Source organism: Thamnophis elegans, chromosome 11, assembly GCF_009769535.1.
Source record: "Thamnophis elegans isolate rThaEle1 chromosome 11, rThaEle1.pri, whole genome shotgun sequence".
NCBI classification, from domain to species: Eukaryota; Metazoa; Chordata; class Lepidosauria; order Squamata; family Colubridae; genus Thamnophis; species Thamnophis elegans.
The window spans coordinates 11,898,919-11,926,739 of NC_045551.1; the positions used below are offsets into that span (position 1 = coordinate 11,898,919).

The 27,821-nt window shown below is 39.2% G+C and overlaps 1 protein-coding gene across 1 annotated transcript in view; it reads right to left on the reverse strand.

Moving 5' to 3' along the window:
- Window positions 1-777: 777 nt before the first annotated feature.
- DARS2 (aspartyl-tRNA synthetase 2, mitochondrial) overlaps window positions 778-27,821 on the reverse strand; it is a 29,530-nt gene continuing 2,486 nt past the window's right edge. Inside the window, 20 exon segments of the mRNA XM_032226596.1 lie at window positions 778-989; window positions 2,266-2,341; window positions 3,862-3,972; window positions 4,337-4,555; window positions 10,001-10,043; window positions 12,718-12,737; window positions 13,067-13,086; window positions 13,089-13,173; window positions 15,765-15,944; window positions 17,468-17,496; window positions 17,499-17,536; window positions 19,540-19,646; window positions 21,059-21,069; window positions 21,072-21,104; window positions 21,191-21,241; window positions 21,244-21,313; window positions 22,563-22,658; window positions 24,198-24,299; window positions 26,507-26,573; window positions 27,102-27,201. Of these exon segments, the coding sequence (XP_032082487.1) occupies window positions 802-989; window positions 2,266-2,341; window positions 3,862-3,972; window positions 4,337-4,555; window positions 10,001-10,043; window positions 12,718-12,737; window positions 13,067-13,086; window positions 13,089-13,173; window positions 15,765-15,944; window positions 17,468-17,496; window positions 17,499-17,536; window positions 19,540-19,646; window positions 21,059-21,069; window positions 21,072-21,104; window positions 21,191-21,241; window positions 21,244-21,313; window positions 22,563-22,658; window positions 24,198-24,299; window positions 26,507-26,573; window positions 27,102-27,201 (1,646 nt within the window). The 3' untranslated portion in view covers window positions 778-801.

Sequence of the window (27,821 nt, forward strand, 5' to 3'; positions counted from 1 at the left end):
AATCTACATATACTTCGAAGATCCTCCATTCATAAAGGCAACACAAGAAAATGTCAAGACTGCATCTGACTATATCACTATATAACAATAGGTGCTTGTTGTCACCTTTAAAGCCCTTCATGGTATTGGATCTGGGTACTTGAGAGACTGCCTACTGCCAATTACCTCCACTAGGCCAATAAGATCCCATAGATTAGGCCTCCTCCGAATTCCATCAGCCGGTCAATGTCGACTGGCAACTACCCGGAGGAGAGCCTTCTCGGTGGCTGCTCCGACCCTATGGAACGAACTCCCCGTGGAGATTCGTACCCTCACCACCCTCCAGACCTTCCGCATAGCCTTAAAACCTGGCTGTCCCGACAGGCCTGGGGCTAAAGACTTCAACCCCACCCGAATAGTATGACTGTTGCGCTTTTTAATGATGTATTGTCTTTATGTGTGTATCTTGTTTTGTTTTTCCCTCCCCCTGGATTGTGAGCCGCCCTGAGTCCCCTCAGGGAAAAGGGCGGCATATAAATAAAGTTAAAATCTTAAAAATCTTAAATCTTAAATAGTAATAGGACATGCTGTCTTTTGAACATAACATTATTGTACTTCAGATATACAAATATAGAAAAGCTTCATATTTGTGATGATTCCATATTTACAAAGGTGACATAAAATAAATTTCCATTGTACAGTATTAATGAAGGATGCCTTTGATTCTTTCAACAGTTCTCTTTTCCCACAATAAAATGGACAATCAGTTCACTAGTGACAAATTTAGTGTCTTTGCTAAGATTTCTGAAGAATAAATAATTCTCAGTTAGTCCTAGCTTTAGCTTCTGTCAAGGGCCATGTAACCTGCACATGATACGGCTCAAGTTCTTGTGGGTCGACATAATCTGGAGCATTGCTCATCAAATCTCTTCCCTTGAAAGATTTAGGGAAAGCAATGACATCCCGAATACTCGAACCTCCAACTAGAAGGCAAATGAGTCTGTCAAGCCCTGAAAAAGAAATGCACTAAATATTAATAGTGCTATACAGTTAAACAAGATTTGTAAACAGGATCATACAGCTGTCAGTGAAGGTATAAAAAGTATATCGGCATCTCTCCATTAATAAAATTTATTGTACAGGTAAAATAAGTATGGTTCATTTCAGAAAAAAGCTATGGGTACTTTGTCTAACACTTTTAGATTATAAAATGGACAAAGAGTCCGAAGGGTGAAACAACATGCATGTACAGTAGAATGTAAGAGCTGGTTATTCTATGCACTTGCTAATTCACTCACTGCTTTTTACCTCTTACTACTCTGGCTATCTTTTCAATGCTCGGAATTTTTCTGGAATGAAGGAATTATAACATATATTTCATTAATTTAGATAACCTCTCTGCTTATGTCACTTGGGAAAGCTGAATTGGTGAGCAACATGCCTTTAATTAACTGTGCTGCAATTGAGGAATATATTACAGGGATAAGTATATAAATGCTGAATCAATAAAACTATGTGATTGTTTTATTGAATATGTCGCCTTTTTTATGACTGGGACAAAGATTCCCCAATAGAGAGAAAAGCGTCTATTTCTCCTTTCAAATAACCAATTTACAAACCATTATTGCTTTGTTCCTAGCTACACTGAGATAAAAATAAGTCAGAATAAAGATTTGACAAACCTGACTGATAAATGAAATATATATATTCTTACATACTGGTTTTGTATAATGAGCCAAAGAATTTGCAAAGCAAGTTTTTTTTCTGGCTCAGCTATATTTAAAAAAAAAATTTATATTGGAAAATGTTTGCGCTTTCATACCCTAGAGCAGTGTTTCTCAACGTTGGCAACTTGAAGATGTGAATGCTGGCTGGGGAATTCTGGGAGTTAAAGTCCGGACATCTTCAAGTTGCCAACGTTGAGAAACACTGCCCTACAGATAAGCATGAATGAACTTTGCTCTTTCACCAAGGTACCAATTTTCGTAATATGCACAGTTAGTTTGGAGAAACAATTGGAAAATGTTTTATTTGTGAGGGCACAGATTGTTCATCAGAACACTTTAGACAACAACAGGGAAAAAAAACCCCTGAAACAGCTTTTTACTTTAAAAAATGTGTGGTTTTCTATGTAGAAATAATTCAGGAAAAAAATCAATTGACTTTGTGATCTTTCTCACAGTGATATCACTGTGCTTACTATTTATTCATAGACTCATAGAATTAGGGACCATAACAGTAAGGTAATGTATGTATGTAGCAAAATTAAAAAAAAAAGATACTGACCTAGTGCAATTCCTCCATGTGGGGGTGCACCACACTCCAGAGCTTCAAGGAGGTGATGAAGCAGCTCAGTGTTCTCCTAAGAATGTAAGAAGTAGATCAAACAGGCTTTCTGTTAACAGAGTGACCAAACAGTTACTTAGGAAAATTCATAGTTGCGCCCCTACCTGAACCGGGAGGCACTCGCGACAGCCACTCACGCCCTCGTGACCTCAAGACTGGACTACTGCAATGCGCTCTACATGGGGCAGCCTTTGAAGAGTATTCGGAGACTACAACTTGTCCAGAATGCAGCCGCGCGAGCGATTGTGGGTGCACCTCGGTACACCCACGTTACACCTATCCTCCGCGAGCTGCACTGGCTACCGATCGGTCTCCGGATACGCTTCAAAGTGCTGGTCGTAACTTATAAAGCCCTTCATGGTATTGGACCTGGGTACTTGAGAGACCGCCTGCTGCCAATTACCTCCCATAGACCCGTTAGATCGCACAGGGTCGGCCTCCTCCGGGTTCCGTCTACCAGCCAATGCCATCTGGCTACCACCCGGGGGAGGGCCTTCTCTGTAGCAGCTCCGGCCCTTTGGAATGAACTCCCTGCGGAGATTCGGACCCTCACCTCTCTCCAGGCCTTCCGGAAAGCCGTCAAAACCTGGCTTTGCCGGCAGGCCTGGGGTTGATGAGTTCCCCTCCCCTCTCGACTTGTATGGCTGTATGACTCTTGTGTATTTTAATTACGTGTATTGTGTTTGTATCCCCTTTTCCCCTTTTGAGTTGTTCGCCGCCCTGAGTCCCTCCCGGCATACAAATAAACTAAATCTAAAATCTAAAATCTAAATCATAGGCAGGGCCAGAGTGCAAATGTAGCTTTCCTGTGTATTTCTTTTTTTAAAAATATTAAAATGTTTAACAATAGTAAAAGGTAATACAAAATAAAATTGCACCGAGACACTGCATATTTCTTCTGACACAAGAATAAAAGAGCTACTGGTATTACACTTGATACCAGTAGCTATTTTATTCTTGTGTCAGAAGGAATATGCAGTGTCTCAGTGCTATTGAATTCATGGAAAACTAATTTGGGTATTGTTTGATTCTTGATCTTTGGTCTAGTGTTAATCTTGGTGTTAATCTCTGCTCATCTTTGTGTTAATTACTTTTGAGAAGGTTTTGCACATTTTGTTTTGCTTTATGATGGTCTCTTCTGAACATGTAAATAATGTTTATCTCTATGTGCCTGATGATGGCTGATTTGTCTAAGTGCTAGGCGTTCAGGAATTCACTAGTTTTTTTTGGACTTTGCTTAGTTTAAGATGCTCACAGTTTCCCAGCTGAAACTATGGTTAGGAACCCCTAGTGGCCCAATAGTTAGAAGGCATATTGCAGGAAATTCTGCCCACCATCTGGAGTTTGACCCCGACCAGCTCAAGATTGACTCAGTCTTCCATCCTTCTGAGGTCAATAAAAATGAGGCCCCAGATTGTTGAGGGGTGACATTCGTAAACCATCCAGAAAGTGCTATAAAGTAGTATGTGACAGTATATGTCTAATTGCTATGTTGCTAAATTAAATAGACAAGACTATTTTAGTACAAATAATTACCTTCAAAACTGTCTCAAGTATGAAACGCTGCTGCTTCGCATTATGGATTCGAATAGAGCCACCTCCAATCTCATTACCATTCAATACCAGATCATAATGCTGACCTCTAACCTGGCGAGCAAAAAGAAGGAAACAATGTAATTTGTACTGTTAGGTCTATCTGCCAAAACCCTTGTGAAACAGGAAATCCCACCCAATAGAGCTTTTGCAACTAATGGAAACTACACATCTGAAGTTGACAGAAATAGAGTGAACATTTTTGAACAAGGTAATTAGAGGCCAAGAAAACCATAATGTGTATAATCCTATTTTTCTCCAGCTCTGATTTTGTAGTACATCTTTTTCAGATAAGGTAGACTTCTTGTCCGAAGATTAAATTGCTAATTATAAAAAAATATTTTGCTTTTATCATCTTGTCCAATTCTTTGTCTGCAGTGTTCTGTTTTGTATATTAAAAACAAAAACATAAAGGCACCTGTCTGGGATCTGAGTAGAGAAGATGCTCGTCCAAAGGATGTGGAGCAGTGAAAGGATGATGAGCAGCTTCTAATTCTTCGGGATTTTCTTCTTTTGGGAGGAAAAGTGGGAATTCTACCACCCAGAGGAAGTGAAAGGCAGAAGGATCACGAAGTAACAGGCCTTTGGCTTCCAGAAGTTCAGCACTCTTCAAGCGTAGCTTTCCTAATGCAGAGCACTGAAAACAAGAGAACAGAAGAGAGAAAAGGGTGACCTAATAGAAAGCCCCAATACTTGCACCTCTAACTCCAAGCAGTGTATTATTGTCAACTTGTAATTGTTAGGAGCAGTTTTTTCTAAATGATTTTTTTTAAAAAAAATACTGATTTAAAACGCAGTGGTTATTAGTCATTTGCTAGAAGATAATATATTCAAGGGTGAATTAATGTTCAGTTTAATAAAGAAGGAACAGCTTCATCAGTGGAAACGTCAAGCAGAGGTACAGGGGATTTCTTCCTGGTCAAGAAGAACCAGATTTAATTTAAATGTAAACAAATAAATAAATTTAGATTTATTTTTTTTCTGGTGCCCAAAGAAAGACTAAGGACATCAATATTCTACTTACCACCTTTTTGTGTTGGCCAGCAGCAAGCAACACCACATCCTCCATATTGGCCTTAACTGTTCTGATAAGCTCTGCTTTTTGCTCTTCACTAAGGAATTTTCCAAGTGGCGACTTCATATTGCCATTCAAATCAAACAGGATATAAACTATACAGGATAGAAAAGTGGATAAACAGCTCTTCACTTCTTGAAAAGATTGCAAGTGAAACCAAAGATATTTAACTGCTTTAGTTGGTCTTCTTCAATATATGGCAATGATTTCAGATCCCATGAAACAATAGTTAACCAATAAAACTAACTGAACCCAAACAGCCTAGTTTTATACCAAGAACTTTATGGGAAGGAAAAGAACCATTCTTACTTTCATCAGAACAAAAAAGCGCTCATAAAACAATTTGGCCTTACGTCAGCGGGGGCATCTGCAATCATTCAACAATGCCCAAATTGTAGTCGACAAGCTCATTCCCTCCCTATGGGAGTTAATCCCAGAGGGACAGAATGTTGCCAAATTTGGCAAATGGATGTGTGACTCAATATGCATCCTTTGCTCCTTGGAAGTATCTACATGTAATCATAGATACATTCTCTGGCTTCTTGTTTGCTACCCCACAAAGGGGAGAAGCCACAAAACATGTTATCAACCACTGCATTCGAACCTTCGCATCGCTGGGACGCCCAAAAGAGATAAAAACAGACAATGGGCCGCTTATACTAGTGCAGCATTTGCTGCTTTTTGCAACCAATGGGACATTGTGCACAAATTCGGCATTCCATATAACAGCCAAGGACAGGCAATGGTTGAGCGCGCTAATCAGACTCTTAAGCATGCCCTTGATCGCTACATTGAAACACAGGGGAAAGCACCCCCTAGCCTCCCAGCTTTGCAAAACATTCTTAATCTTTGTCTCTATACATTAAACTTTTTAAATCTCACCGGTCAGCCGCCTTCCTCAGCAGCAACTCGTCATTTCGCAGCTCCACCTTCTGCTGACACTCTTCGACCACCTGTCTACTATCGCTGCTTGCCTGACCTGACGTGGCGAGGACCTGCTGACCTGATTACCTGGGGAAGGGGCTATGCTGCATCCAACTGAAAGACAAGGTTCTTTGGATCCCAGGACGGCACGTAAGACCATATTTGCCAAAACCACCTACACAACCACCTACACAACACAGAAGCCGCCTGACCATGACCAACCAGCAGGAACCACAGCTTGAGGCTGTCTCTGTCTCTGACCTGGAGAACAGGGCAGAGCACCCTCCACCTTCCACTCCCCTGGAGGAAGTTTCCAAGCCTTTGGACTGCAGACCATTTTCACATCACATGATTATCTTTGCTTTATTGATGGTCATTTTGTTTTTGCTTATCTGGGTTGGGGAATGTCAGGCAGTTCCTGCTGGGGCAAAGGATGTCTCCACCCCACATCATCGGCCCAAACGCACAATGGATTGGCATGTAAATGAGTTTCATCTTCTTATACATAACCTTACCCGTATTAACAATCTGTCTGATTGCTGGGTTTGTACGCATGGCCCTGCCTCTAACATGCAGGGCTGGCCCATTCTAGCCTCTGGAACTTTAAACCTCACAGGCTGGAATGTTACTGTACTATATTCCACAAAAAGTAATCGTGCACATACTATCTACGATTCTGCCCAGTATATTTTGACACATCGGGTTTTACCCCCTCTTGCCCCCATCTGCATTACATGGTGGAATGTCTCGCATGAAGGTTATGAAGCAGTAACTATTGGTGGTATCACCAAGCAAATCCCTTTGCCCCGCTTTTCTGTTGGGGATTATCCCACTGCAATGCTACTTTCAAAATTACAGAAACTGGCTACGATTGTTCACACTTATCATTACCTGAGCATTTTAAGTGTAGAAAGAAGATAGTATAGTCATAGATTTATTCTCTAACAGGAGAGGGATGGTTGCCTTTAACAGAGTACAGGAACAAATCTGGGGCCATCATGGGTATTATTTGTATGGGTTACCACCTGGCCTATACTGGCTTTGTGGTCATTGGGCTGGGAAGGTGTTGCCCCCTGTATGGAATGGTACTTGCACTATTGGAACTCTGGCACCTGCCGGAATCTCAGCACATCCCATGTCTCAACCCGATAGTGCCTGGGAGAAACAATTTGGGTGGGCCAGACAAAAGAAAGCAATCAATCCAGCTTTAGGTTATGATCCTGACAATACCTATCTGACAGAAGGTGAAAGATTTATTGCTATAGCCCTACCACTCTTGGGTGTCGCATGGAACATTAAACAACTGCGTATCTTATCTGCTCAAATGGAAACCCTAGCTAACACCACGATATTTGGGCTACAAGCCCTGCAGGCAGAAGTTGACTCTTTAGCTGGAATTTTAACTCAACATAGATTAGCTTTGGATTACTTGTTAAGCAAGGAAGGAGGCCTATGTGTTTGGTTGAATGCTACCTGTTGTCATTATTTGAACCAGTCCGGAGAAATTGAAACCAGTGTGGAAAAATTACATGATATTGTTCAAACAGTTAGAGAGACATATAAGGCCTCGGACTCCTTGTGGGATTGGCTGACCTCTTGGCTACCTAATTTTAGCTGGTTGGGAAATACTGTCAAGACCATTATAACCCTTGTTGCTTTGCTGATACTGTTGTGCTGCTGTATTCAATGTGTACCCTCTTTATTTGCAATGTGCAAGAATATACTCTCTAGCTTGGCTCCACAGAAGAAAATTCACATTGTCAACCACATGGAGTTACATGAACAGGCAACCCCTTTCATGGGGAAAGATCCCTTCCGCATGCCCAGCGACGAAGAGGGAGACGCTGCTTTTTAAAACAAAAACAGAGGAGATGTGGAATTCATTCTGGATGTTTGCGTGCAGGACAGCTTCGGCTGTCTGAAACACACATACACAGGGATGCAAAAACATTGCCTAACGGTCATAACTCACTATGCAGCCTTTTGTAACAAGAACTGTGTGAGCCTACTCCCACACATGCCCTTCCTCCCCCCCTATGCTGTGCTATAGCTTTCTGTTCCCTCTCTCCCCCTCCCAATGCCATGCAGCTTGAAATCTTCTGTTCCCCCTTTTGCCCCCCTTTGCCCACCCTTTGCCATGATGTGACTTTCTATTGGTTTATTTCTGGAATGCTGTGAACTTTTCATTAGCTTACTTGTGCCATGTGTGATTATGACGCTGTAACTAACTTTTTCTAATAAAAGAGCCCTTCGAGGATCATTCGAGGCTTTTGCTCATCCCAAGGAATTTCGTCTGGTGTTTTCCTTTTGATTAGGCAAGGACACATGAGCAGCAATGGGGGTGCCAAATGAGACGACGTGCTTGATCAGCAAGATCACGTCGGGGGTCACCAGTTGCGGCGTTGTTCGCCACACTGGTGGGCTGCTCATGTGTCCTTGCCTAATCAAAAGGAAAACACCAGACGAAATTCCTTGGGATGAGCAAAGCCTCGAATGATCCTCGAAGGGCTCTTTTATTAGAAAAAGTTAGTTACAGCGTCATAATCACACATGGCACAAGTAAGCTAATGAAAAGTTCACAGCATTCCAGAAATAAACCAATAGAAAGTCACATCATGGCAAAGGGTGGGCAAAGGGGGGCAAAGGGGAACAGAAGATTACAAGCTGCATGGCATTGGGAGGGGGAGAGAGGGAACAGAAAGCTATAGCACAGCATAGGGGGGGAGGAAGGGCATGTGTGGGAGTAGGCTCACACAGTTCTTGTTACAAAAGGCTGCATAGTGAGTTATGACCGTTAGGCAATGTTTTTGCATCCCTGTGTATGTGTGTTTCAGACAGCCGAAGCTGTCCTGCACGCAAACATCCAGAATGATTCCAACAATATCCACTGACAATAGTATAAGGTACCCTTGTCTAGTGTTAGGTACCAACTTTTCCACACAGAAAGAGCTGGAAAAACTCAATTAGAAAGTTGCTAGTATTGAAAATACAAAGATAGACCAATAATCTGAGTACAATGCCACTTCCTATCCTTCTGTGAGAAAGAATAATGAGAAAAAGCAGTGATATAAGCCGTGGCACGACAAAACCACACTCGACTAAAGCAGCGCTCGATGAAACCGCGTCGCTGACGTCATCAACAGGGCGACAACAGCGAGCGCGGAGAAAGAAGGGCGCTTTAAATAGCGCTTTGAAAGCAAGCCGATGCAAGTTAATGTAAGGTTAGGTTTAGGGTTAGGTTTAGGGTTAGGTAAGGGTTAGGATTAGGTTAGCGTTAGGTTAAGGGTTAGGTTTAGGTTAGGTTTAGGGTTAGGTTAAAGGTTAGGTTTAGGATTAGGTTTAGGGGGGTTAGGTTTAGGGTTAGGTTTAGGATTAGGTTTAGGGGGGTTAGGTTTAGGGGTTAATTTTAGCGTTTACAGCGTGCTTTTTTCTCCGGGCTGTTGTCGCGCTGTGATGACGTCAGCTACGCGGTTTCGTCGAGCGCCCTTTAGTCGAACGCGGTTTTGTGGTGGAACCTAAACAAGCATGGAATCAAGCACTTTAAAGATTTCTCCAAATACAGTAATGCTGCGGAAAGAGACAGGCCAAAAAAGAGTTCTGCTGATTTTGGAAACCTAAGAATCCCTCCTATGAGCCATAAATTCAGTAGCACCTCCTTTTTTGAATAAATAAAAAAAAGAGCTACACATTCCCCCACCCCATGCAAATATTCATAGTGGTTCTGGCAGAGTGCTTCCTGGATGCAAGTTAAGCTGCTTTCTTTTGTGGCAAAGAAGTACACTTTCAGAAAGATTTAAGCTCTTTCACTCTTTAATCTGAATAAAGTGGCTTGTACAATGTAAGAGGGAGTATAAAAAAAACTTATTGGATCCAATCAAAACTCTATCTTGACCAAAATCTTCTCCACACAGTGGGCCCGCTTTCTCCTTTTATTTTAATCCAAATTAAACTAATTTAAAAGAACTAGAAATTCTCTGTCCCAGCCTCCTCAACTAATATGTAATATGCAGGTTTAAATTTTACATAGATCAACATAAATTCCCAAAAGAAAATACTTCTTGGTTGTAATTATTTTTCCCATACCTGATTAAATTGGGATTTTGATAATTCTTTTAAGGACTCCAATCTTTAAACTGTAGATATTTCTAGAGACAAAGATACATAAACACTAATAAATGGATTAAGTTTGTTATATTTTAACTGATATTGTAATACATTGTCCATTATTTTTACATTAAATATTTTGTTTTAGAATCAAGCTTAAATTAAAAAATGCTTTCAGATTAACATTTTTCGAAGTATAAGACGCACCAGAGTATAAGATGCACCAAGGTTTTGAAGAGGCAAATTAAAATAAAGTAGGTAGGTATCTAGAGGGATAGAGAGGGAGAGAAAGAGAAAGAAATACAGTAGGTAGATAGGTAGAGAGAAAGAGAGAGTAGTTAGGTAGGTAGGTAAGAAGGTACGTAGATAAAGGGATACACACACACACACACACACACACATATATATATATATAGAAATACAGTAGGTAGGTACGGAGAGAGAGAGAGTAGGTAGGTAGATGTTTCCAGGTGTATTTATCCATGTGCTGGAGAAGGAAATCGCTGACAATCTGCAGCGCCTAAGACTTTGTTTCTGCTCGCACAGCACTTGATCAATGTAATTCTCATCAATCAGTTAAAGAATTTCCAAAAGGAAAAAAAAGTTTTTGCACTCTGCAAACCTCCCAAAAACGGCCCGTTTTTCACAAAAACGGGTCCGTTTTTAAAAAAGGCATGAATAGCCAGGGGGGGGGAATAACAAAACAGCCTGTTTTTCGCAAAAAGGGACCCATTTTTTGTCAAAAAATTGCATGTATAGCCTTATGGAGGCTTATAGAGTGCTGCTGGAGGCTGGGGGGGAGGGAATGGGCCATTTTTTGCTCATTTCTGCCCTCCCCAGCTCCCAGGAGTCTCTGAAAGCCTCCATAAGAGTATGCACGGCCATTTTGGTGAAGAGGGGCGGGGCTTCAGGGGGCAAAAATGCTGTATTCGATGCATAAGACGCACCCAGATTTTCAGCCTCTTTTTTGAGGAAAAAAGGTGTGTCTTATACTCTGAAAATACGTATATTTTCAGTTCCAGAAGGAAATCATGTACAACAAAAATGAATTAATCATAACAATGATATATAGAAAAGAATTTTCTCCAAAACAATATAAAAATCCAAGGAAATAATCTTAAAACAAAATAAAACATTTGATTCTTTATTTTCTATCATTCTCAATGATGCAATTACATTTCTAACAGGTACTAAGATTCTATTAATAAACATAGATAAAATAGTGCTGTTCAGATTTGATTTTTGCTATCATCATGAGATAAAAGGAAACAGTTGTGAAGCACTTTAATCTTGTAAACTTTTAATCACTATTTTTGTGCCTCTATAATTACAAATACAGGATTGACATTAAATACCACAGTAAGGAAAAAGTTTTCCTGTTTCCTAACTATACCATCAACTGGCAAACGCGTCCATTCACAAGTATCTGTTTGCCTGCAACTCCTCCATATTTGCCTGCAAATCAATTTGTGAACTAGTAGGGCAACAGTTTAATTGAGGTGGATTTGAATTATGGCAATCTAAACTCAATGTTGAAGACCTGAACTCAAATAAATGCCCTGATTTAATCATTATTTCTCACTTTTAATCTACTTCACAGTGGTATATGATTTCATATTGGGAGAACAACGTAAATAATGACAAATGCACATAATGTAAGCATTCTTAATAAATCAAGGAGGGAAGGTTGAATTTAAAAGACTCATCCAATGTGGCTGACAGATCATAACTGGGATAACACCTTCAATAAATGTATCCCTTTTTAGTATTTGACTGTACAACAAAATTTGAAATTACACCAGCACTCGTTTTTGCGTATATTCTTGTAGGTATTCTCAGAGATAACCCCGCACCTTCCCAGTTTTCGGGTAAGAGAGAATCTGATCTGACTGCTTATAATGTTCATTCCAGTGACTGATGAACATAACTATATATAACTCTATGATTTCTAGTTTGTACTTCAGAATGGGATTGCGTGGAAGAAGTAGCAAAGAAAACTGCATTGATAATATAAGATGCAGCCTTTCCTGGCCTTCGTCCACATCCTTTTTTCACACTAGAAAATCTGGGCTGGCTTCTATATTTTGCACAACTGCTTCATTTCAACCTATAAAGATTTTTTTCTTTCAGTACTTCTTTTAGTACTGGGGTGGTACGGTGTTAAAGACATCGAGCTTGTCAGCTGGAGAGCTGACAGCCCAGGTTTGAGAATTGAACTTCCACGCAACAAGGTGAGCTCCCGTTACTTAGCAATAGCAATAGCAGTTAGACTTATATACCGCTTCATAGGGCTTTCAGCCCTCTCTAAGCGGTTTACAGAGCCAGCATATCGCCCCCACAGTCTGGGTCCTCATTTCACCCACCTCGGAAGGATGGAAGGCTGAGTCAACCTTGAGCCGGTGAGATTAGAACCGCTGAACTGCAGATAACAGTCAGCTGTAGTGGCCTTCAGTACTGCACCCTAACCACTGCGCCACCTCGGCTCACTTGCTTCAGCTCCTGCCCACTTAGTAGTTTGAAAGCATGCAAAAGAGAATAGATTAACAGGTACCACTTCGATGGGAATGTAACAGCGTTCCATGCAGCTTTGGTGTACAGACATGCTGGTCACATGAACACGAAAATTGTCTTTGGAAAATTGGCTCCCTTGGGCAAAAAAACATTACCCTACAGTAGGGCATGACTGACAGGGAAACCTTTGCCTTTTTACTTCTTTCTACAAGGTCAATTATTTCATACACCGCCATTCTTTCCATTCACTGACTGTACTGAGTTTGTCAAATCTCCATAAGCTTGCTTTATTTTATTCAGTATTATTTTAATTTCAAGATACAAAGCAATACATTATTTTAATGTTTTCTTATTTTTAAGAAATATATCTTATTGAAACCAGTTGGACTTATCCTGATAGATAAATTTTGCTTTTTCAATCATCTACTTGTATTCATGTCAGAGAGAGAGAAAACATATTTGTAGGGCTCATCATAGAAATAACAGCATCCAAGATAAAGGCCATTTCCCCTTACCACAAACAGCCTCACTCACCGCTCCCTGGGGAATGCAATGGCTTTCGCTGTAGCGTAGGGCTCACTAAGAGACTTCTGCAAAAAGCCAACATCTACATTCCTGAGAATGTGACTTACATCAATGATCTGACATTGGAAAGAAAAGACATAAATACCATAATTGTGACAACAGGAATATAACCGGGGGAAAAACAAGGAAGGGAAAGCAGTTTCAAATGCAACTGAAAAAGGGCTTAGCTTTACATCCTATACTCATCAGCTGCTAAATTTTGTTCAAGACATTGGAACAGCTGCTGCTACAACCCCATGAATGGGAACAAAGCAGTGGTGGGTTTCGAATTATTTTTGAACCTACTGTGGTGTGTGCCTCCTTTGTGGGAGTGGCTTGCCGGCCATGTGACATGGTGAGAGTGGCTTGCTGGACATGTGCTCGCTCTCTCCTTCCTTTTGTCTCTCTGTCCCTTTTTCTTTTTTTTCTTTCCTCTCTCTCACTTTTTCTTTCTTTTTTTCTTTCTTCCTTTCTTTCTCTTTCTCTCTCTGTGTGAGTCTGTCTGTCTGTCTGTCTGTCTGTCTGTGTCCAGTGGTGGGTTTCAAACATTTGATGAACCGGTTCTACCGAACTGGTGCGAACTGGTAGGAACCCACCTCTGGAACAGAGGCTTTGGGCTGAATTCTCATAATATGACTGTGTTAATGTATGGTAACCAATAAAAACAGTGCTTTAGTTTCAGGAAACATGGACTCCCCCCCCCCCTTCCTTCCAATTTAACAAAATTACAGTCTGCAGTGCAAGAAACATTTGTGGTATCTTAAAAAGAACAGTTGTGATTGACACAAGCTTCTGTAACTCAATACATTAATACCTTGGTACTCAACTGCTTTGAAACTCATTGAGTTTGGTGCTCAGCACATTTTGACATGAAACTTTTGTCCTGGTACTCATTATTTGGTACTCAATCCACAAGCTAGAATGCCTTGGTGTCGGCTGTCTTGTGACTCACTCCATTATTTCTTATGGGAAAAATCTGTTTGGTACACATTGTTCTTTGGTACTCATCATGCCTCCAGAACCAATTAACAAGGAGTACCAAGATACCACTATTATCAAATACGGCAAGTGTGTAAGTACAATAAGAATTATCAAAAATTACTGCTTTAAAACACAGCAAGTTCTCCATATTTCTCTTTCACACAAATTAAAAGCCAAAATGCATTATAATTTGATAAAATATAGGCATTATTTGTCATTTTAATGTATATTCCAGAATAGATTTGCTGCAACAGATTTCTTATTATTTGAACAACAAATCTGAGGAAAATAAGATATCATTGCCTCGCTTCACCTTACCTTGTTCTTCTATTACAAGAAGGGTTAAAAGCATAACGTCTGGAAATAGTTTTGGATTAAGATGGAACTGAGGTTTGATGTGAACTTTTCTAGCTTGCCGAAGTTAAAGTCAACTTTAAATTATCCTTAATTTAAAAAAAATCCTTTATATCCTTCAGATCAAGGAATAGATGGGATTAGATGATCCGGCTTCATAATGCTGGATTACTTTTTATTTATTCTTTGATCTGAAGGATATAAAGGATTTTAAAAAGCTAAGGATAATTTATTATGTAAGTTGAATTTAACTTCGGCAAGCTAGAAAAGGGATTAAAAGTAGGTAATTGCTATTCTGTTCTTTGTTGTACCTCCCAGGGAGATTGTGGCATTTTTGAAGAAAACTATTAAAAGATGGGGAGAGGTAAATAAATTTGATCCCCAGAAGCTAAAGATGTTGTGGGTAAGAAGGTCTGTAAATAGGATCCATTTGGATCATTTACCTAATTGTAAACTGGCTATCTTTTTTTCCCTTTTTCCGTTCAATCATGCCTGGTTCTTGGAAACTATCTGGTCAAGTCTGCACTTTTCTTCGGAAATAATGTTAGAAGTGATTTGCCACTACCTCCTAGGCCTAGGGCTGAGAAAAAGTGACTGATCCAAAGTCGCCCAACTTGCCAAGGGATTATAACTCATGGTCTCCTAATTTCTAGCATGATGTCTTAACCACTACACCAAACTGGCTCTCTAAAATGATGTAAATTGACATATATTAATTAAAACAAATTCCTCTTCACTACAAGTACTTCATTAAATCAAGGTTGTACCGCATGAAACTTGGAAATATCCCTGAATTGGGACCCAGAGTCTTTTCAGTAGTTACCAATTGATACTCCACCTTAAGCAACACAGGATTGATTTTTATTAAGCATCCATAGGGACAACTGGGAGTTAAGGAAAGAATTCAGCTCAGCTTCAATCATTGTCTAGCAATAAAGCTAGTGAAAGCCCCAAAGTCCTTATGTATTTTGTAAGAGGTTAGCATTTAGAACTGGGACATCAAAGGGCTGAGAAATACGCAAATTACACAATATTTGACTCACTCAAGATACTGCTCGCAACACCCACACTTGACAAAACAAAATTTGTCAAAGTATCAACAAATCCCAAAACAGAGATGGTAAGACACCATCAACAAAGATATGCAAGCCGTGGGCCTGTGCCCTGGAGACACAGGTGACCATGAGGCACTCAATGATCTGAAAGAACCTTCACATGCAGGAATACGCTAGGAAGAAGAAGATCAACAAATCCATTACAGTTAACAGGCCTTCAATGTAGCAGTGGGAGTGTGGGAGTCAAGCCAATGGGTAATTTTGGTAAATGAACTTGCCTTCATTCCAAAACGAGTATCAGGTTTATCAGTCCCATAAATGGATAGCGCCTCATCATAGGTGATTGATGGAAAGGGTATTTTGATAAGGCCCTTTTCCTTAGGCCAGGAATACTGCAGCATGCCCTCGATTAAAGCCAGAATTCCATCTTGGTCCACAAATGACATTTCAATATCTATCTTTAGGGGGGAAATAAACAAAAGATTTTTTTTAAAAAAATAATAATAATAAGGCATATAAATATCACCATTATTCTATTTAACATTTTTTCAAAAGATATATTTCTTTGAAAATGCATTTTACTAGAAGGACTACAATTCTAGAGAACAGTCTTTCCTTCAGAATCTAGGGCAGGGATGGTGAACCTTTTCAGCACCGAGTGCCAAAAACATCATGCGGGAATGTCACGGGCAGGCTTATCGGGGCCGCACTCTGGATAAGTCAAACTTCTGGGTTTTAGCACATATACGCACCTGACAATCAGCTGACCGGTACAAGAGCAGGCCAGTTTTTGTCACTGCCACGCACGCGGAGGTATCGCACTCAGGAAAAGCCAAAATTCTGAGTTCTGGCACGCATGCGCATCCCACAATCACCTGGTCAGCGCGCATGTGCACACCAATTTTCAGCACTGCCATGCACTGAAGAACAGTTGAGCATCGTGCATGCCAGAAACCCGGAAGACAAACAGGCATGACCGCGCATGTCGGGCGACATGGCTTTGTGTGCCACTTTGGGGACGTGTGTCATAGGTTCACCATCACAGGTCTAGGCTTACAGCAGCCATTTCAGTGAAATATTTGTACATGCTCAGATTTTGGAGCTGTATGTTAGTTTCAAGGTTTTTAGGCTGATTTCTTTGCTCATTCATTCTCTCTGCTCTATCCCTTCTACACAATGTTTTGGGAATTATGTATGCTAACCTGCTGCAGGAAAAAAACCTTGTTACCTTAGATGTTAGCATATTTATTACAGAAGATATACTGCAGATGATGTTATTAGATGAAGCGAATTCTATTGCACACAAACTACTCCTAGCAATTTTGCAAATGTAGATTAGTTTTAAAACACACAAAGTATCTTTGAGCAACTCTTTGCCATATACTCACATCAGCCCCATTAATAAATTAATTACTAATAACCATATAAATTTGTAAAATTTTATTTTGAATGCTCTTGATGGAGATTTTGATGCACTAAACTTTTAATTGTTAGTAATTTACTAATACACACATAAAGAAAGATTTCATTGTACATAGGTCACAAAGGCAGGATATAAAAATCTAATAAACAAACACAGTACATGCAATTTTGGCGAATTTGGGATTCCATTTGAAATGGTTAGCAGTACTAGATCATAGAAATGAAGTAATGTGTTAACACTGTAATACCAAACAGAAGTATCTCTCAACAGTGGAATAATTGTCACTTCTCCATTTTCCATTACTACTCAATATTATTTGCTCTGTATACAGAATGATAAAGCTGAATCACAGAACGGTATTTTGGTCAGTGCCGCAACAATGAGATGACAAGTATTCAGTTCCAAGTTACTTTTCATTGTTATTACATGCTCATATTTTTCCTCTTCCAAAGCCACTAAACTCCCAACTTCTAAATGGACGGTAACCCTTATAGTTACAGGTAAAAACAATGCGTATTTTAATACTTTTCAATCTTATTCCAAACAAAAATAAATTACCTGACTGAATTCCGGCTGTCTGTCTGGTTTGAACCTTCATCTCGGTAGCAGCGGGCAACTTGGAAATACCTGCCATTAGAAAATTACATTCTGGTTGCAGAGTATCTTTCTCAAGTAGCACGGTCTCTCAAAACAGTGGGTTTGGAAAGAATATACACCTGAAAAAATTGCTACAATCTGAATTTAAAACAGAATAAACATTGTTCCATATTTAGAAATTGGTTAATCTATATCTCTAGGCACAGAAAGTTCCCCCCTGTGTGAGGAACTGCAAAGAAAAAGAAGTGGTTTACATGCTTGACATACTGAGACCTTCTGCACACTTTTGAGTTGGACATGAGTGGACAAGACATTCTCTGCACTGTCAGGAAAGGGATAGTCAAAAGGTACTTTATTCCCGTGGCGCGACAAAAGCGCGAACGTCAAAAGCGCACCGACAAAACCACAGCGCTAAAACCGCGATGTCAAAAGCGCGCCGACAACAGCGCGCCGACAGAAGCGTGATTTAAGTTAAGGTAAGGTTTAGGATTAGGTTTAGGGTTAGGTTTAGGGTTATGTTACAGCGCGCTTCTGTTGGCGCGCTTCAGCGCTCATTTGTCGGCGCGGTTTTGTCGGTGCGGTTTTGTCACCGCGGTTTAGTGAGGCGCGCTTTTGTCGTTCGCGCATTTGTGGTGGAACCCTTTATTCCACTGCTAAATCTGATTTTTTCACATGCATTTCTTTCTCTCACAATAACTGCAAACCATCCAAGTTGGTGAGAATCTGGATAGTGCCCAACAAAACAAAAAAGAAAATGTAATTTATAATGAATGAATGAATCACAAGATGAGTACTCATAATCAGCTTGGGGCAAAGGCATTGGTGTTTTTAACACCCATACAAAATGCTAGTATGACCGGGGATAAATTTATCTCCAGAGGAAATGTGTTCTAGACTAGGGGACACTACAAAAAAAAAAGGCCTGCTCTCCAGTCTATACTGTACCTCGTATATAAATTTATATATATATTTTGTGATGGAATGTTCAAGGCGAGGAGAAGAATGTGCACATGCCAATTTGGTCAGGTGTTTCTGATATAAAATCTGGGACCACTCCAGTGGTGGGTTTCAAATTTTTTTTTGAACCTCTTCTGTAGGTGTGGCCTGCTTTCTGGGTCCACTGGTGGAACCTCTTCTAACCGTTCGGTAAATTAATGAACCGGTTCTACCGAATAGGTGCGAACTGGTAGGAACCCACCTCTGGACCACTCCCATGTAAATTATAAAGGTGGTAACCAACATTATAAATTAGGCTTGCAAGACCACTAGTGATCTGGTCCCTGACCAAGTTTCCACCTGCCATGTAAGCAAGGACTATGAGTATCCCTAAATCACAAACCAATTCCTTTAGGGAAAGCATAACCTCATCTACAGTAATTATTAGGACCGATATTACTGGATGCTTATTTATAAATAGTAACTCCATCTTAGCAGGATTTAGTCTTGTTTGCCTTACCCAAACCTTGACAGCCTGGTTCAGACTTTCTACTGCATCTCCAGTTCGGTCCAAGGTGGAATGTTTAAGTGACTGTGCTGATGACACCTCACTGCAACCTGGATGGTCTCTCCTAGTGGTTTCATAGAGTATTAAATAATATAGGGGGGAAACTGGAGCAACCAAGGGGGAGAGTGCTGTCTCTCTCACCCCCAACTACTGACTGGAACCACCCACTCAAGTAGAAGTAGAATCATCATAAAATAGTGCCAACTCCCAATCCTTACATGTTTTATATATGCCATGATTCAGCAATCTGATTCTCCATCTCATAGATGAGAAGATTATGATCATAGACTGCACAGTACAGAAAATATTTGCAAGATTTCAAGCATGTGAATCTTTTAGGCAGACATAGAGAGTTACAGTGCTGTTAGGCAGATTGTTCTTAGCATGGAACTTGATTAATTGGCAAATAATCAGTTTGTGTGACAAACTAACTCAGTCTATTCATTACCCTCTCACCACAAACTGCAGATCAGAGTTTTAGTGCTACCCTGAGAACATTATTGTGCTGGTGGCACCCCAAGAAGCTCACCTGTCCAGACCTCCTACCATTAGGAGTTGTTTAAACTGCTGAGGACTCTGAGGAAGTGAGTAGAACTTTCCAGCTTCCCGGGAAGGCACCACGAATTCTTTTGCACCCTGGTATTAAAGGGATGGTGTAATTTAAAGCTGGAATTACATTGCCTTTAGATGAAAAAAAAATGAGGAAACTTCTAGTTTGAGTACAAAATATTTATTTCAGCCAAACTTCTCTTGAAAGGTTTAATTTAATCCACTACCCACTGCATTTAATTAAGAAATGGAAGCACAATAATGCACCATTTCCCAAACTGTATCTCATGCACTGTATTTCATTTACATCAGTGGTCCCCAACATTACTGGCTCCATGGACCAGCAGCAACAGTGACAGGGAGAGAGGGAATGGTTTTGCGCATGCAACCTAACTCTCACACATGCACAAATGAAGCTTTGTGCACATGCCCACTTTTTGTGGGCCAGCAGGTGGCGGGCCAGTACTGGTCCATGGCCCTGGGGTTGGGGACCCTGATTTACATGATCATGCATGCTTTTAATCAGTTCTCATCTGCGAAATTAACAAAAGTTCTTGAAGCATATAAAGAAATATAAGACAACCTAGGTTACTGCTTTACAAGATAACCTTTATTATAACTTTTCTGTGTGCACAATGGCACATATTAAAATGAAATTCCAGTGCCTTCTCCCCATACATATACATACATATATACAGTACATATACTGTATACACACACATTTCTGATACTCGATTTAGATATATCATTCTATAAATTTATTTATACATAAAAATATACAAATACACACACATAGTTTATTCCTCTTCCCTATGAATCTCATGAAGTCAGGAAGGATTTAAAAAAAAGACTTCTCAATAACTAGTGTATTAATGAAGGTTTTGTTTTCAGAAAATGATGCTTAGCAACCATTATGTTAACAACTCTCTTTGTCAAACAAGCTGTAAAAACTTCTTTGTGTCTTTTTTCTTTCTTTTCTATTTTTTCCCTTCCTTTGAACCTTTTAAAATGTTTTAATAAGAATTATTTACATAAAGAATACTCTCCATCACATAATTTCATAACAAAACTTAAAATTTGACAATACCAAGCAAAAGTTATCTAGACTCTATTGTTTTCTGAGTAACCTTTAGTGCAAAAGGAAATACCAGTGTCAGTCTAAACAAAGGCTGATTGAGACAAACACCATCCAATTTTAGGTCATAAGCCTCCTATTCGCAATGCACTGGGCCAGAAAAATCCTTGAAGTAACCATAGCAGCTATAAAGTTCTAAGCTGGCGAGTTCAATATGAATGCTGAATCCTCCCAGGACACGAAATATCTGCTCCACATCTAAAACCAATTCTGCCTTAGAAACGAAGAATTATGGGTAATCTTAACAGCTGAATTAGTCACATTAGTCTTTGAGATGTTTGGGCTACATGATGTAATTACTTTCTGATATTTGATAATTTTATAAGACAATATATGTACAGAAAAGATGTCTTTGCATACTTACTCCTGGTGTTTCTTAAATAGTGTTGGCGTTTCTATATCCACAAAATCTAAATAAGATTTGATAAATTTTGTCAGCACCCACAGTAAGTGAAAGGATAAAAAAGTTAACTGTTAACAATTCTGTTTCTCTAACCATAATGATTACAGAGATACTCTCGCATTCTCATCACCACCTGGGATCTCAGCGGAGATTATACTGCATCTGAATACTTCTTAAGTCCAAATAACGATACTTCATTCGCAGTGCTTCAGTTTTCTGAGAGGGGGAAAAGAATGTTATTTTATAAAGAAAACCAGCAATTATACCTCCTATAACTAACACGAAGCATAAAATATTGTTACCTAAATTAAAACGTAAGCAAGTTTGTATGCCAAACCAATTCTTCAGTCATTTCTTCCAATTAATATCTTGTCTATTACTAATATACTCTTCATGGCTGGAATAATTTTACAGAATAATAGAATAATAACAGAGTCAGAAGGGACCTTGGAGATCTTCTAGTTTAAGCCTTGCTCAAGCCAAAGACTCGATACCATTCTGGGCAAATAGCTATATGATAATTAAATTAATTAAATTGAGGTGTGAATTGACTGAAAATGACAACAGAAGGATAACTAAACATGGGTTAAAATATATGAAACATGGATATATGAAGAACTTTTAAGATGATGAATAAAGTGAGATGTCTACTGTGTAGACATTGTAATGAACATTGAACAGTGAAGTTTGTCATTTATAGACAATTTAAGGGTGATCTAGTCCAAGATATGGAAAAATGGAGAGGGAACATGGAATATATCTACAATGGAAAATTACTGAGATTTAAAGACAGAACCACAAATTGGGGGTGTGTAAGGATGTATAATTATATAAAGATAATGATAAGAATAGCTGGGAACTGTAACCAGCTCTACATCTTGACCAAAATTAGGCTGGGTGGTGGTGGTTTAAAAATACCAATGACTATATATGTATACTTTTTTGTTCTATTTTTTGTTTAAGAAAGGAGGAGAATATATGTTAAAATTAAATATGTATATCGAAAAGGAACTATAAATACCATCAACATAAAATGGAGCTTGCTCAGGAGCTGAAATACACCAGGTAAATGAGAGGAAGAGTGGGAAGAAAAAGAGAAAGGGAAGGGAAGAGAAGAGGAATAGAAGAGAGGGGAAGGAGGAGGGAAGAGAGAATGAGGAGCGGAAAGGGGGGAGAGGAGGAGGGAAGAAGAGGAAGTAGAGGAGGGAAGGATGACAGGGAAGGAAAAAAGGTTGGGAGGGGGAGGAAAGAAAGGGAGATGAAAGAAATGGATAAGGACAAATATGGTATATGGAGAGAAGAAGAGCTAATAATTGTGTTTCGGGAGTTGATGGTAAGATGAATTGATGTAGACATTTGATATCTAAAAGATGCTGGCTATGTAATAGTATAATGTGATTATATGCTATGAAAATGAAAAAATAAAAAATTCTACCAACAAAAGAAATAAGAAAGGTATATCTACCTTGGCGAAATCTTTTACTTCAAATGGTAGTTTCTTACAGTAGTTCAGAACCTCTGCAGTTTCTGCTTTTATTTCAATATCTCCAGTTTGCATCTTCTAAACAAATTGAAAGAGATCACTTTAATTAAAAAAAAATAACCACTCTATTTTTATTGTGCCAAGAAAATAGATTCATCCAGATGGTGTGGTGGTAGGATCATTTAGCTTGGCAAAATGCAGACCCTTATTTCCCCTTCTTATTTCCCCTTAACAGAGCCGAGGTGGCGCAGTGGTTAAATGCAGCACTGCAGGCTACTGCTAGATCAGCAGTTCAGCGGTTTCAAATCTCACCGGCTCAGGGTTGACTCAGCCTTCCATCCTTCCGAGGTGGTAAAATGAGGACCCGGATTGTTGGGGGCAATATGCTGACTCTCTGTAAACCGCTTAGAGAGGGCTGAAAGCCCTATGAAGCGGTATATAAGTCTACTGCTATTGCTATTGCTATTGCCCTTCCCCTTCACATACTTGGAGCTTAAGAAACCAGGAGTTTCTTTGAGTGTCACAGATCAGGAATCTCCTGAATCTCAAGTCAACATCTCTCTGTTTACTCATTTCAACTCACAACTTAATGGGCCAGGTAAGAGCAGGCTTGGGGAAAGGGGAAAAAAAAGCATGGTCTTCCTGGCTTGTCTAAATAGCTAAATATCATAACTATTTTTGCAGTATTGTCAGTACTTTGCAGAGAACGACAAAAAAAAAAATCTCTTCCCTGAAGATAAATTTGTTGGATTACATGCCCTGAAGATAAATTTGAGGGTGTATGGAAAGAGTGGGATTTGAAGAGAGATGTGAAGAAAGCATAAAAAATGATATATTGTGCAGGTGTATTGCCTGGAAATTCCAAGCACAGATGACATTAAGGCAGAAATTGTGGAGTCTTTTGAGAGGGCAGAGAATTTTTACAGTGCTAAGCTGAAGAATGATACTTCCAATCAAATAGCGGTTCCACCACAAATCCGCGGTAGACTAAAGCGCGCTCGACGAAAGCGCGTACGTGACGGCACGCTGTGAGCGGTAAATTTAAAATTAACGCGGAAAACCTTACCCTAACCCCCCCAAACCTAACCCTAAACCTAACCCTAACCCTTAACCTAACCCTAAACCTAACCCTAAACCTAACCCTTAACCTAACCCTAAACCTAACGCTAACCCTTAACCTAACCCTAACCCTAATGCTTAACGTAACCCTAACCCTAACCCTTAACCTAACCCTAACCCTAAACCTAACCCTTACCTTTATGTGAATCGGCTTGCTTTAATTAATTTTAATTTAATTTATTTTAATTTTATTTGTCGCGCTGCTGATGACGTCACATACGCGCTTTGATCGGGCGCGCTTTAGTGGACCGCAGTTTTGACGGGTCACGCAAATAGCTGCCAAGAAGACAAGGATCATTCTGAAGCTACCATTATAATTAACAGCTATAAGATACGGAAGCAGATCGTTGTTCACAAATTGTGCTCCTAGCTACCTCCAAGACACTTGCATGGCAAATGAAAATGTGCAAATTTATTCTCAGCAGGTATAGCTTTTAGGAAATCATTTTGGTAGTCCAAAGCAAAAAAAAGCAGAGGGTTCCTCCTTAAAATACTTACAGGGTTTTCCTGTCCAGGAGGCCGGGGAATAACAATCCCAGTAACTCGCACAACAGACTCAACTGGAGCATCAGAAAAGAGCTTCCTCAAATGGGAAGCAGCCTACAGTGCAAGAAATAGACAAATCAGAATATGCATAATTCAAGAATGCAAGCAATATGCATTATTAAAATACATTATGTCTGGTAGTTATCAGCTAATTTAGGTCTGGCAATTAAATGGCGTCTGAAAGCCCTCCTTTCATCTTTTAATTAACTTTTTATTTTTTTAAACATCCTTGCCTCTTTTTAAATTTTAACTTTTATGTACTGCTTTTAGATTTTCATATTTTATTGTACACTGCCCAGGATTTCTCTATGAGATGGGTGGTTCCAAAATGTGATAAGGAAATAATAAATACTATCTATTAAAGTGTTTATTGAGATAGCTAAAGTGTTGCAGAAATTAAGGTGTCAGACTAGGAGCAGAGAGAACTAGGTTCAAGCTAACCTTAGCCATAGAAGCCAATTCTCTTTCAGCTCAACCTATCTCACCGGGTAGTTAATGAGAAAAAAGGTGTTATATATGTCACAAGCGCTAAATAAAAGGTGAGATAGAAATCTTTTTTGTTTGAAACATTAATTCCAATGAACTTTTCTGGTTCCGAACGAATTCTATCCTACCCAAAATTCCTTACAAAAAGATGACATCAGGTAGCAGTTGGTAAGAATAAAATCAAAATGCTAATGTGGAAATTAAGTTCTTTTCATTCTAGATGCATGTTTAGATGGAGAAAGACACTTCAGATATGTTTTGGAATATTATTTATTTCCTTGTAGATTAGAGGACTGAACTTTTAAAAAATGCTATGGACTATAAGCTGTGTGTACAAGTATGGATATTTATAATATTGTCTGTTACAAGGAGTGTGCACTGAAAAATTATAACTCTTTTCTAAATGACTAAATTTCATTCAAGAGTCTGTCTTAATTTAATTTCAGAGGCTATTTAAAAGTATGCTTAACTAAATGAATTATATATGAACTATAACTTTAAAAAAAAACAAAATAAAAATTCCAATAATTTATGTTCTATACAAAGCAATTTTCCATTTTCTTCAATGTCTGATCAAACAACATCCTGCTCCCCTTTTAATATTTGCATATATATATATATATATATATATATATATATATATATATATATATATATATATATATATATATCGTAGATTTTCACGGGTGTAGGTATGCTGGTCTTGTTGTATTCGGGTCTTTTCCCATGTAAAATTGTGATTGTCTTGGCAACGTTTCGGTGAGGTCTCACTCACCATCTTCAGGCTGGTGTTTTCGGCTTAAAGCTTTAAAGTCTGTCTATCACAGAGTGTGCTGGAGATAATGAATCTATTATCTATTAAATTTTATCTACTAAAATTTACATATCTTCATGTTTCAAACCAGCAAATTAAAGATTATAAAACTGACTAGAGCAATTTTATGAGCTAGAAATAATCTGAGAGAGCAGCTATGAAAATTAAAAAATTGCCAGCAATCCAGGAAATATTCTCAGTAGTACTCTAAATCAGTGTGGCTAGAACATTACGGGTAATCTTCAACTTACAACAGAAACCGAAACCAGAATTTCCATTGCTCAGTGATGCAGTTGTAAAGCACAATTGCAACACTTAGCAACAGCAATCCCTGCAATCCCAATTGTGGTGTTATTTGAATCCCACAGTCATCAGGTGAGGCAACTTCCTGTTGACTTCCCATAATCAAGTCAGGAATTACCTGAGAGACAAGGTAGGGGGAAGGGTTGGGAAGGGTCCGGGAGAGTGAAGGGGTGGTGCAGTAAGGGTGTGCAGGAGGCACAGGGAGGGTTGGGAGAGTACATGAAGGAGGCACAGCAAGAGTTGGGGAGGTTGTGTGAGAAGCACAGCAAGGGGAAGCAGAGCGAGGCTTAGAAAGGGTGCATTAGAGGTGCAGAGGTGTATGAGGGAGGCACGTTTGAGGCTGGGAGAGGGTGCACAAGTTGGGGAGACTAACCCCAGTAACCTGTGACTTTCTCTGCCAACTTCCCCACTGACTTTCTGATTCACATGAACTCAGGATGCTGCAATAGATTGTAAATGTGAGACGGTTGTCAAATGCCTAGATTGCTGGAATTCTGACTGAGGACTAGTTGTAACTATCATTCGTACCAGTGCTGTCTAACTTTGAATAGTTTCTGATTAAATGGTTGTAAGCCAAGGACTACCTAAATTGATTTTGATGCAATCCTTGTTGGCTTCCTAGCAAAAAGCTACAAAAGCAGTTTTCAATAGCACTTACCTCATCCTGAGGTATGAGTATTTGTGTTAGTCCTTGGAAATCTCTCAAAACTACAAACTGTTCATGTCTAATAATGGGAGACACAGATGTGTAGACATGTTAGTAACACTTCAGATTCAACCCCTGCATGGAGCTCATGAATATGCAGTGCAGAGCTCTCCAATGACATCTACTGTACACAATGCCTAGTCACAGAACAGCTGTGAGCCTGGAGACACCTCGACTAGACGCTTTTATGTGACATATAAGTGTTTCACATGCAAGAAGACTTTGGTAGTATGGAACTCTGAAAAGATGTAGTGTCAGAACATTACTTTTCACTTAAGAATTTGACGCTGGTCCTCAATTCACAAGTTCTCTCTCTCCCCCTTCCCTCTCATTCTTTCTTTCCCTGTATTTCAAATTTCTTAACCATCAACCTCCCTTACAGATTTTTCTATAGGCATAAAAATTAGTATAGGGAAGAAAACAGAAACAAGATACCAGACTATATTTGTATCTCCCAAAGCCTGATGTTGTAAGGCAGACTATTATTTTAATCTTTTCTTTAGCATCAACAATTTAATCATTCCAAGACATTTTATTTTCAATTTACCTCTTATATTGAATCCATCCACACAGAGTGACTTCTTGACCTATATGAGCTGATCGCAACTCCCCACAAGTTTTGGACCGGGCAACAAAGCTATTGACATCTTGGGATAAAATTTGGTTAATTCATAAAATGTATAAAAGTACAAACAAATTTTTCTTCAGTCCAACAGGAATTAGTAGGACAAATAATACAGCTATCAGTTATCAATAAACATGATATCAAAGTTTCATTCAACAGATTTATATCGTAATTGCACATGGTGCATGAGAAGTGCAGTGTAAGTCAGGGAGACAGGTGTGATGGGATGAGAGGTGTTGCAGAGGTTGAAAGCTCACCCCTACTGGAAATGATATACTAATATCGAATGCATAATGGAAAAATGAAGAAGTTCCAAAAAACAGTACATGTTTGCATTATTGATTACAATACAGTTTTTCACTATGTAGTTCAAAACACTTTGCAGCAAGCCCTGTAATGAGATACTTCATCTGCCGATGGAGCAATTTGTATACTGACCAGCAAGCAACAATTAGAATGTTTCAGAATTGAGAAGAATTTGAAAGAGGCTTGTTTAATAATATACAGAAGATATGAGAAATGAGGAGAAATAGAAATATGAATTAAATGTTTTTGAAGTAACATTAACACATCCGGTATCAACTGATGAAACTGCCTTGTTGGCGGGAAATGAAGATGATTTAAGATACCTCTTACGGAAAT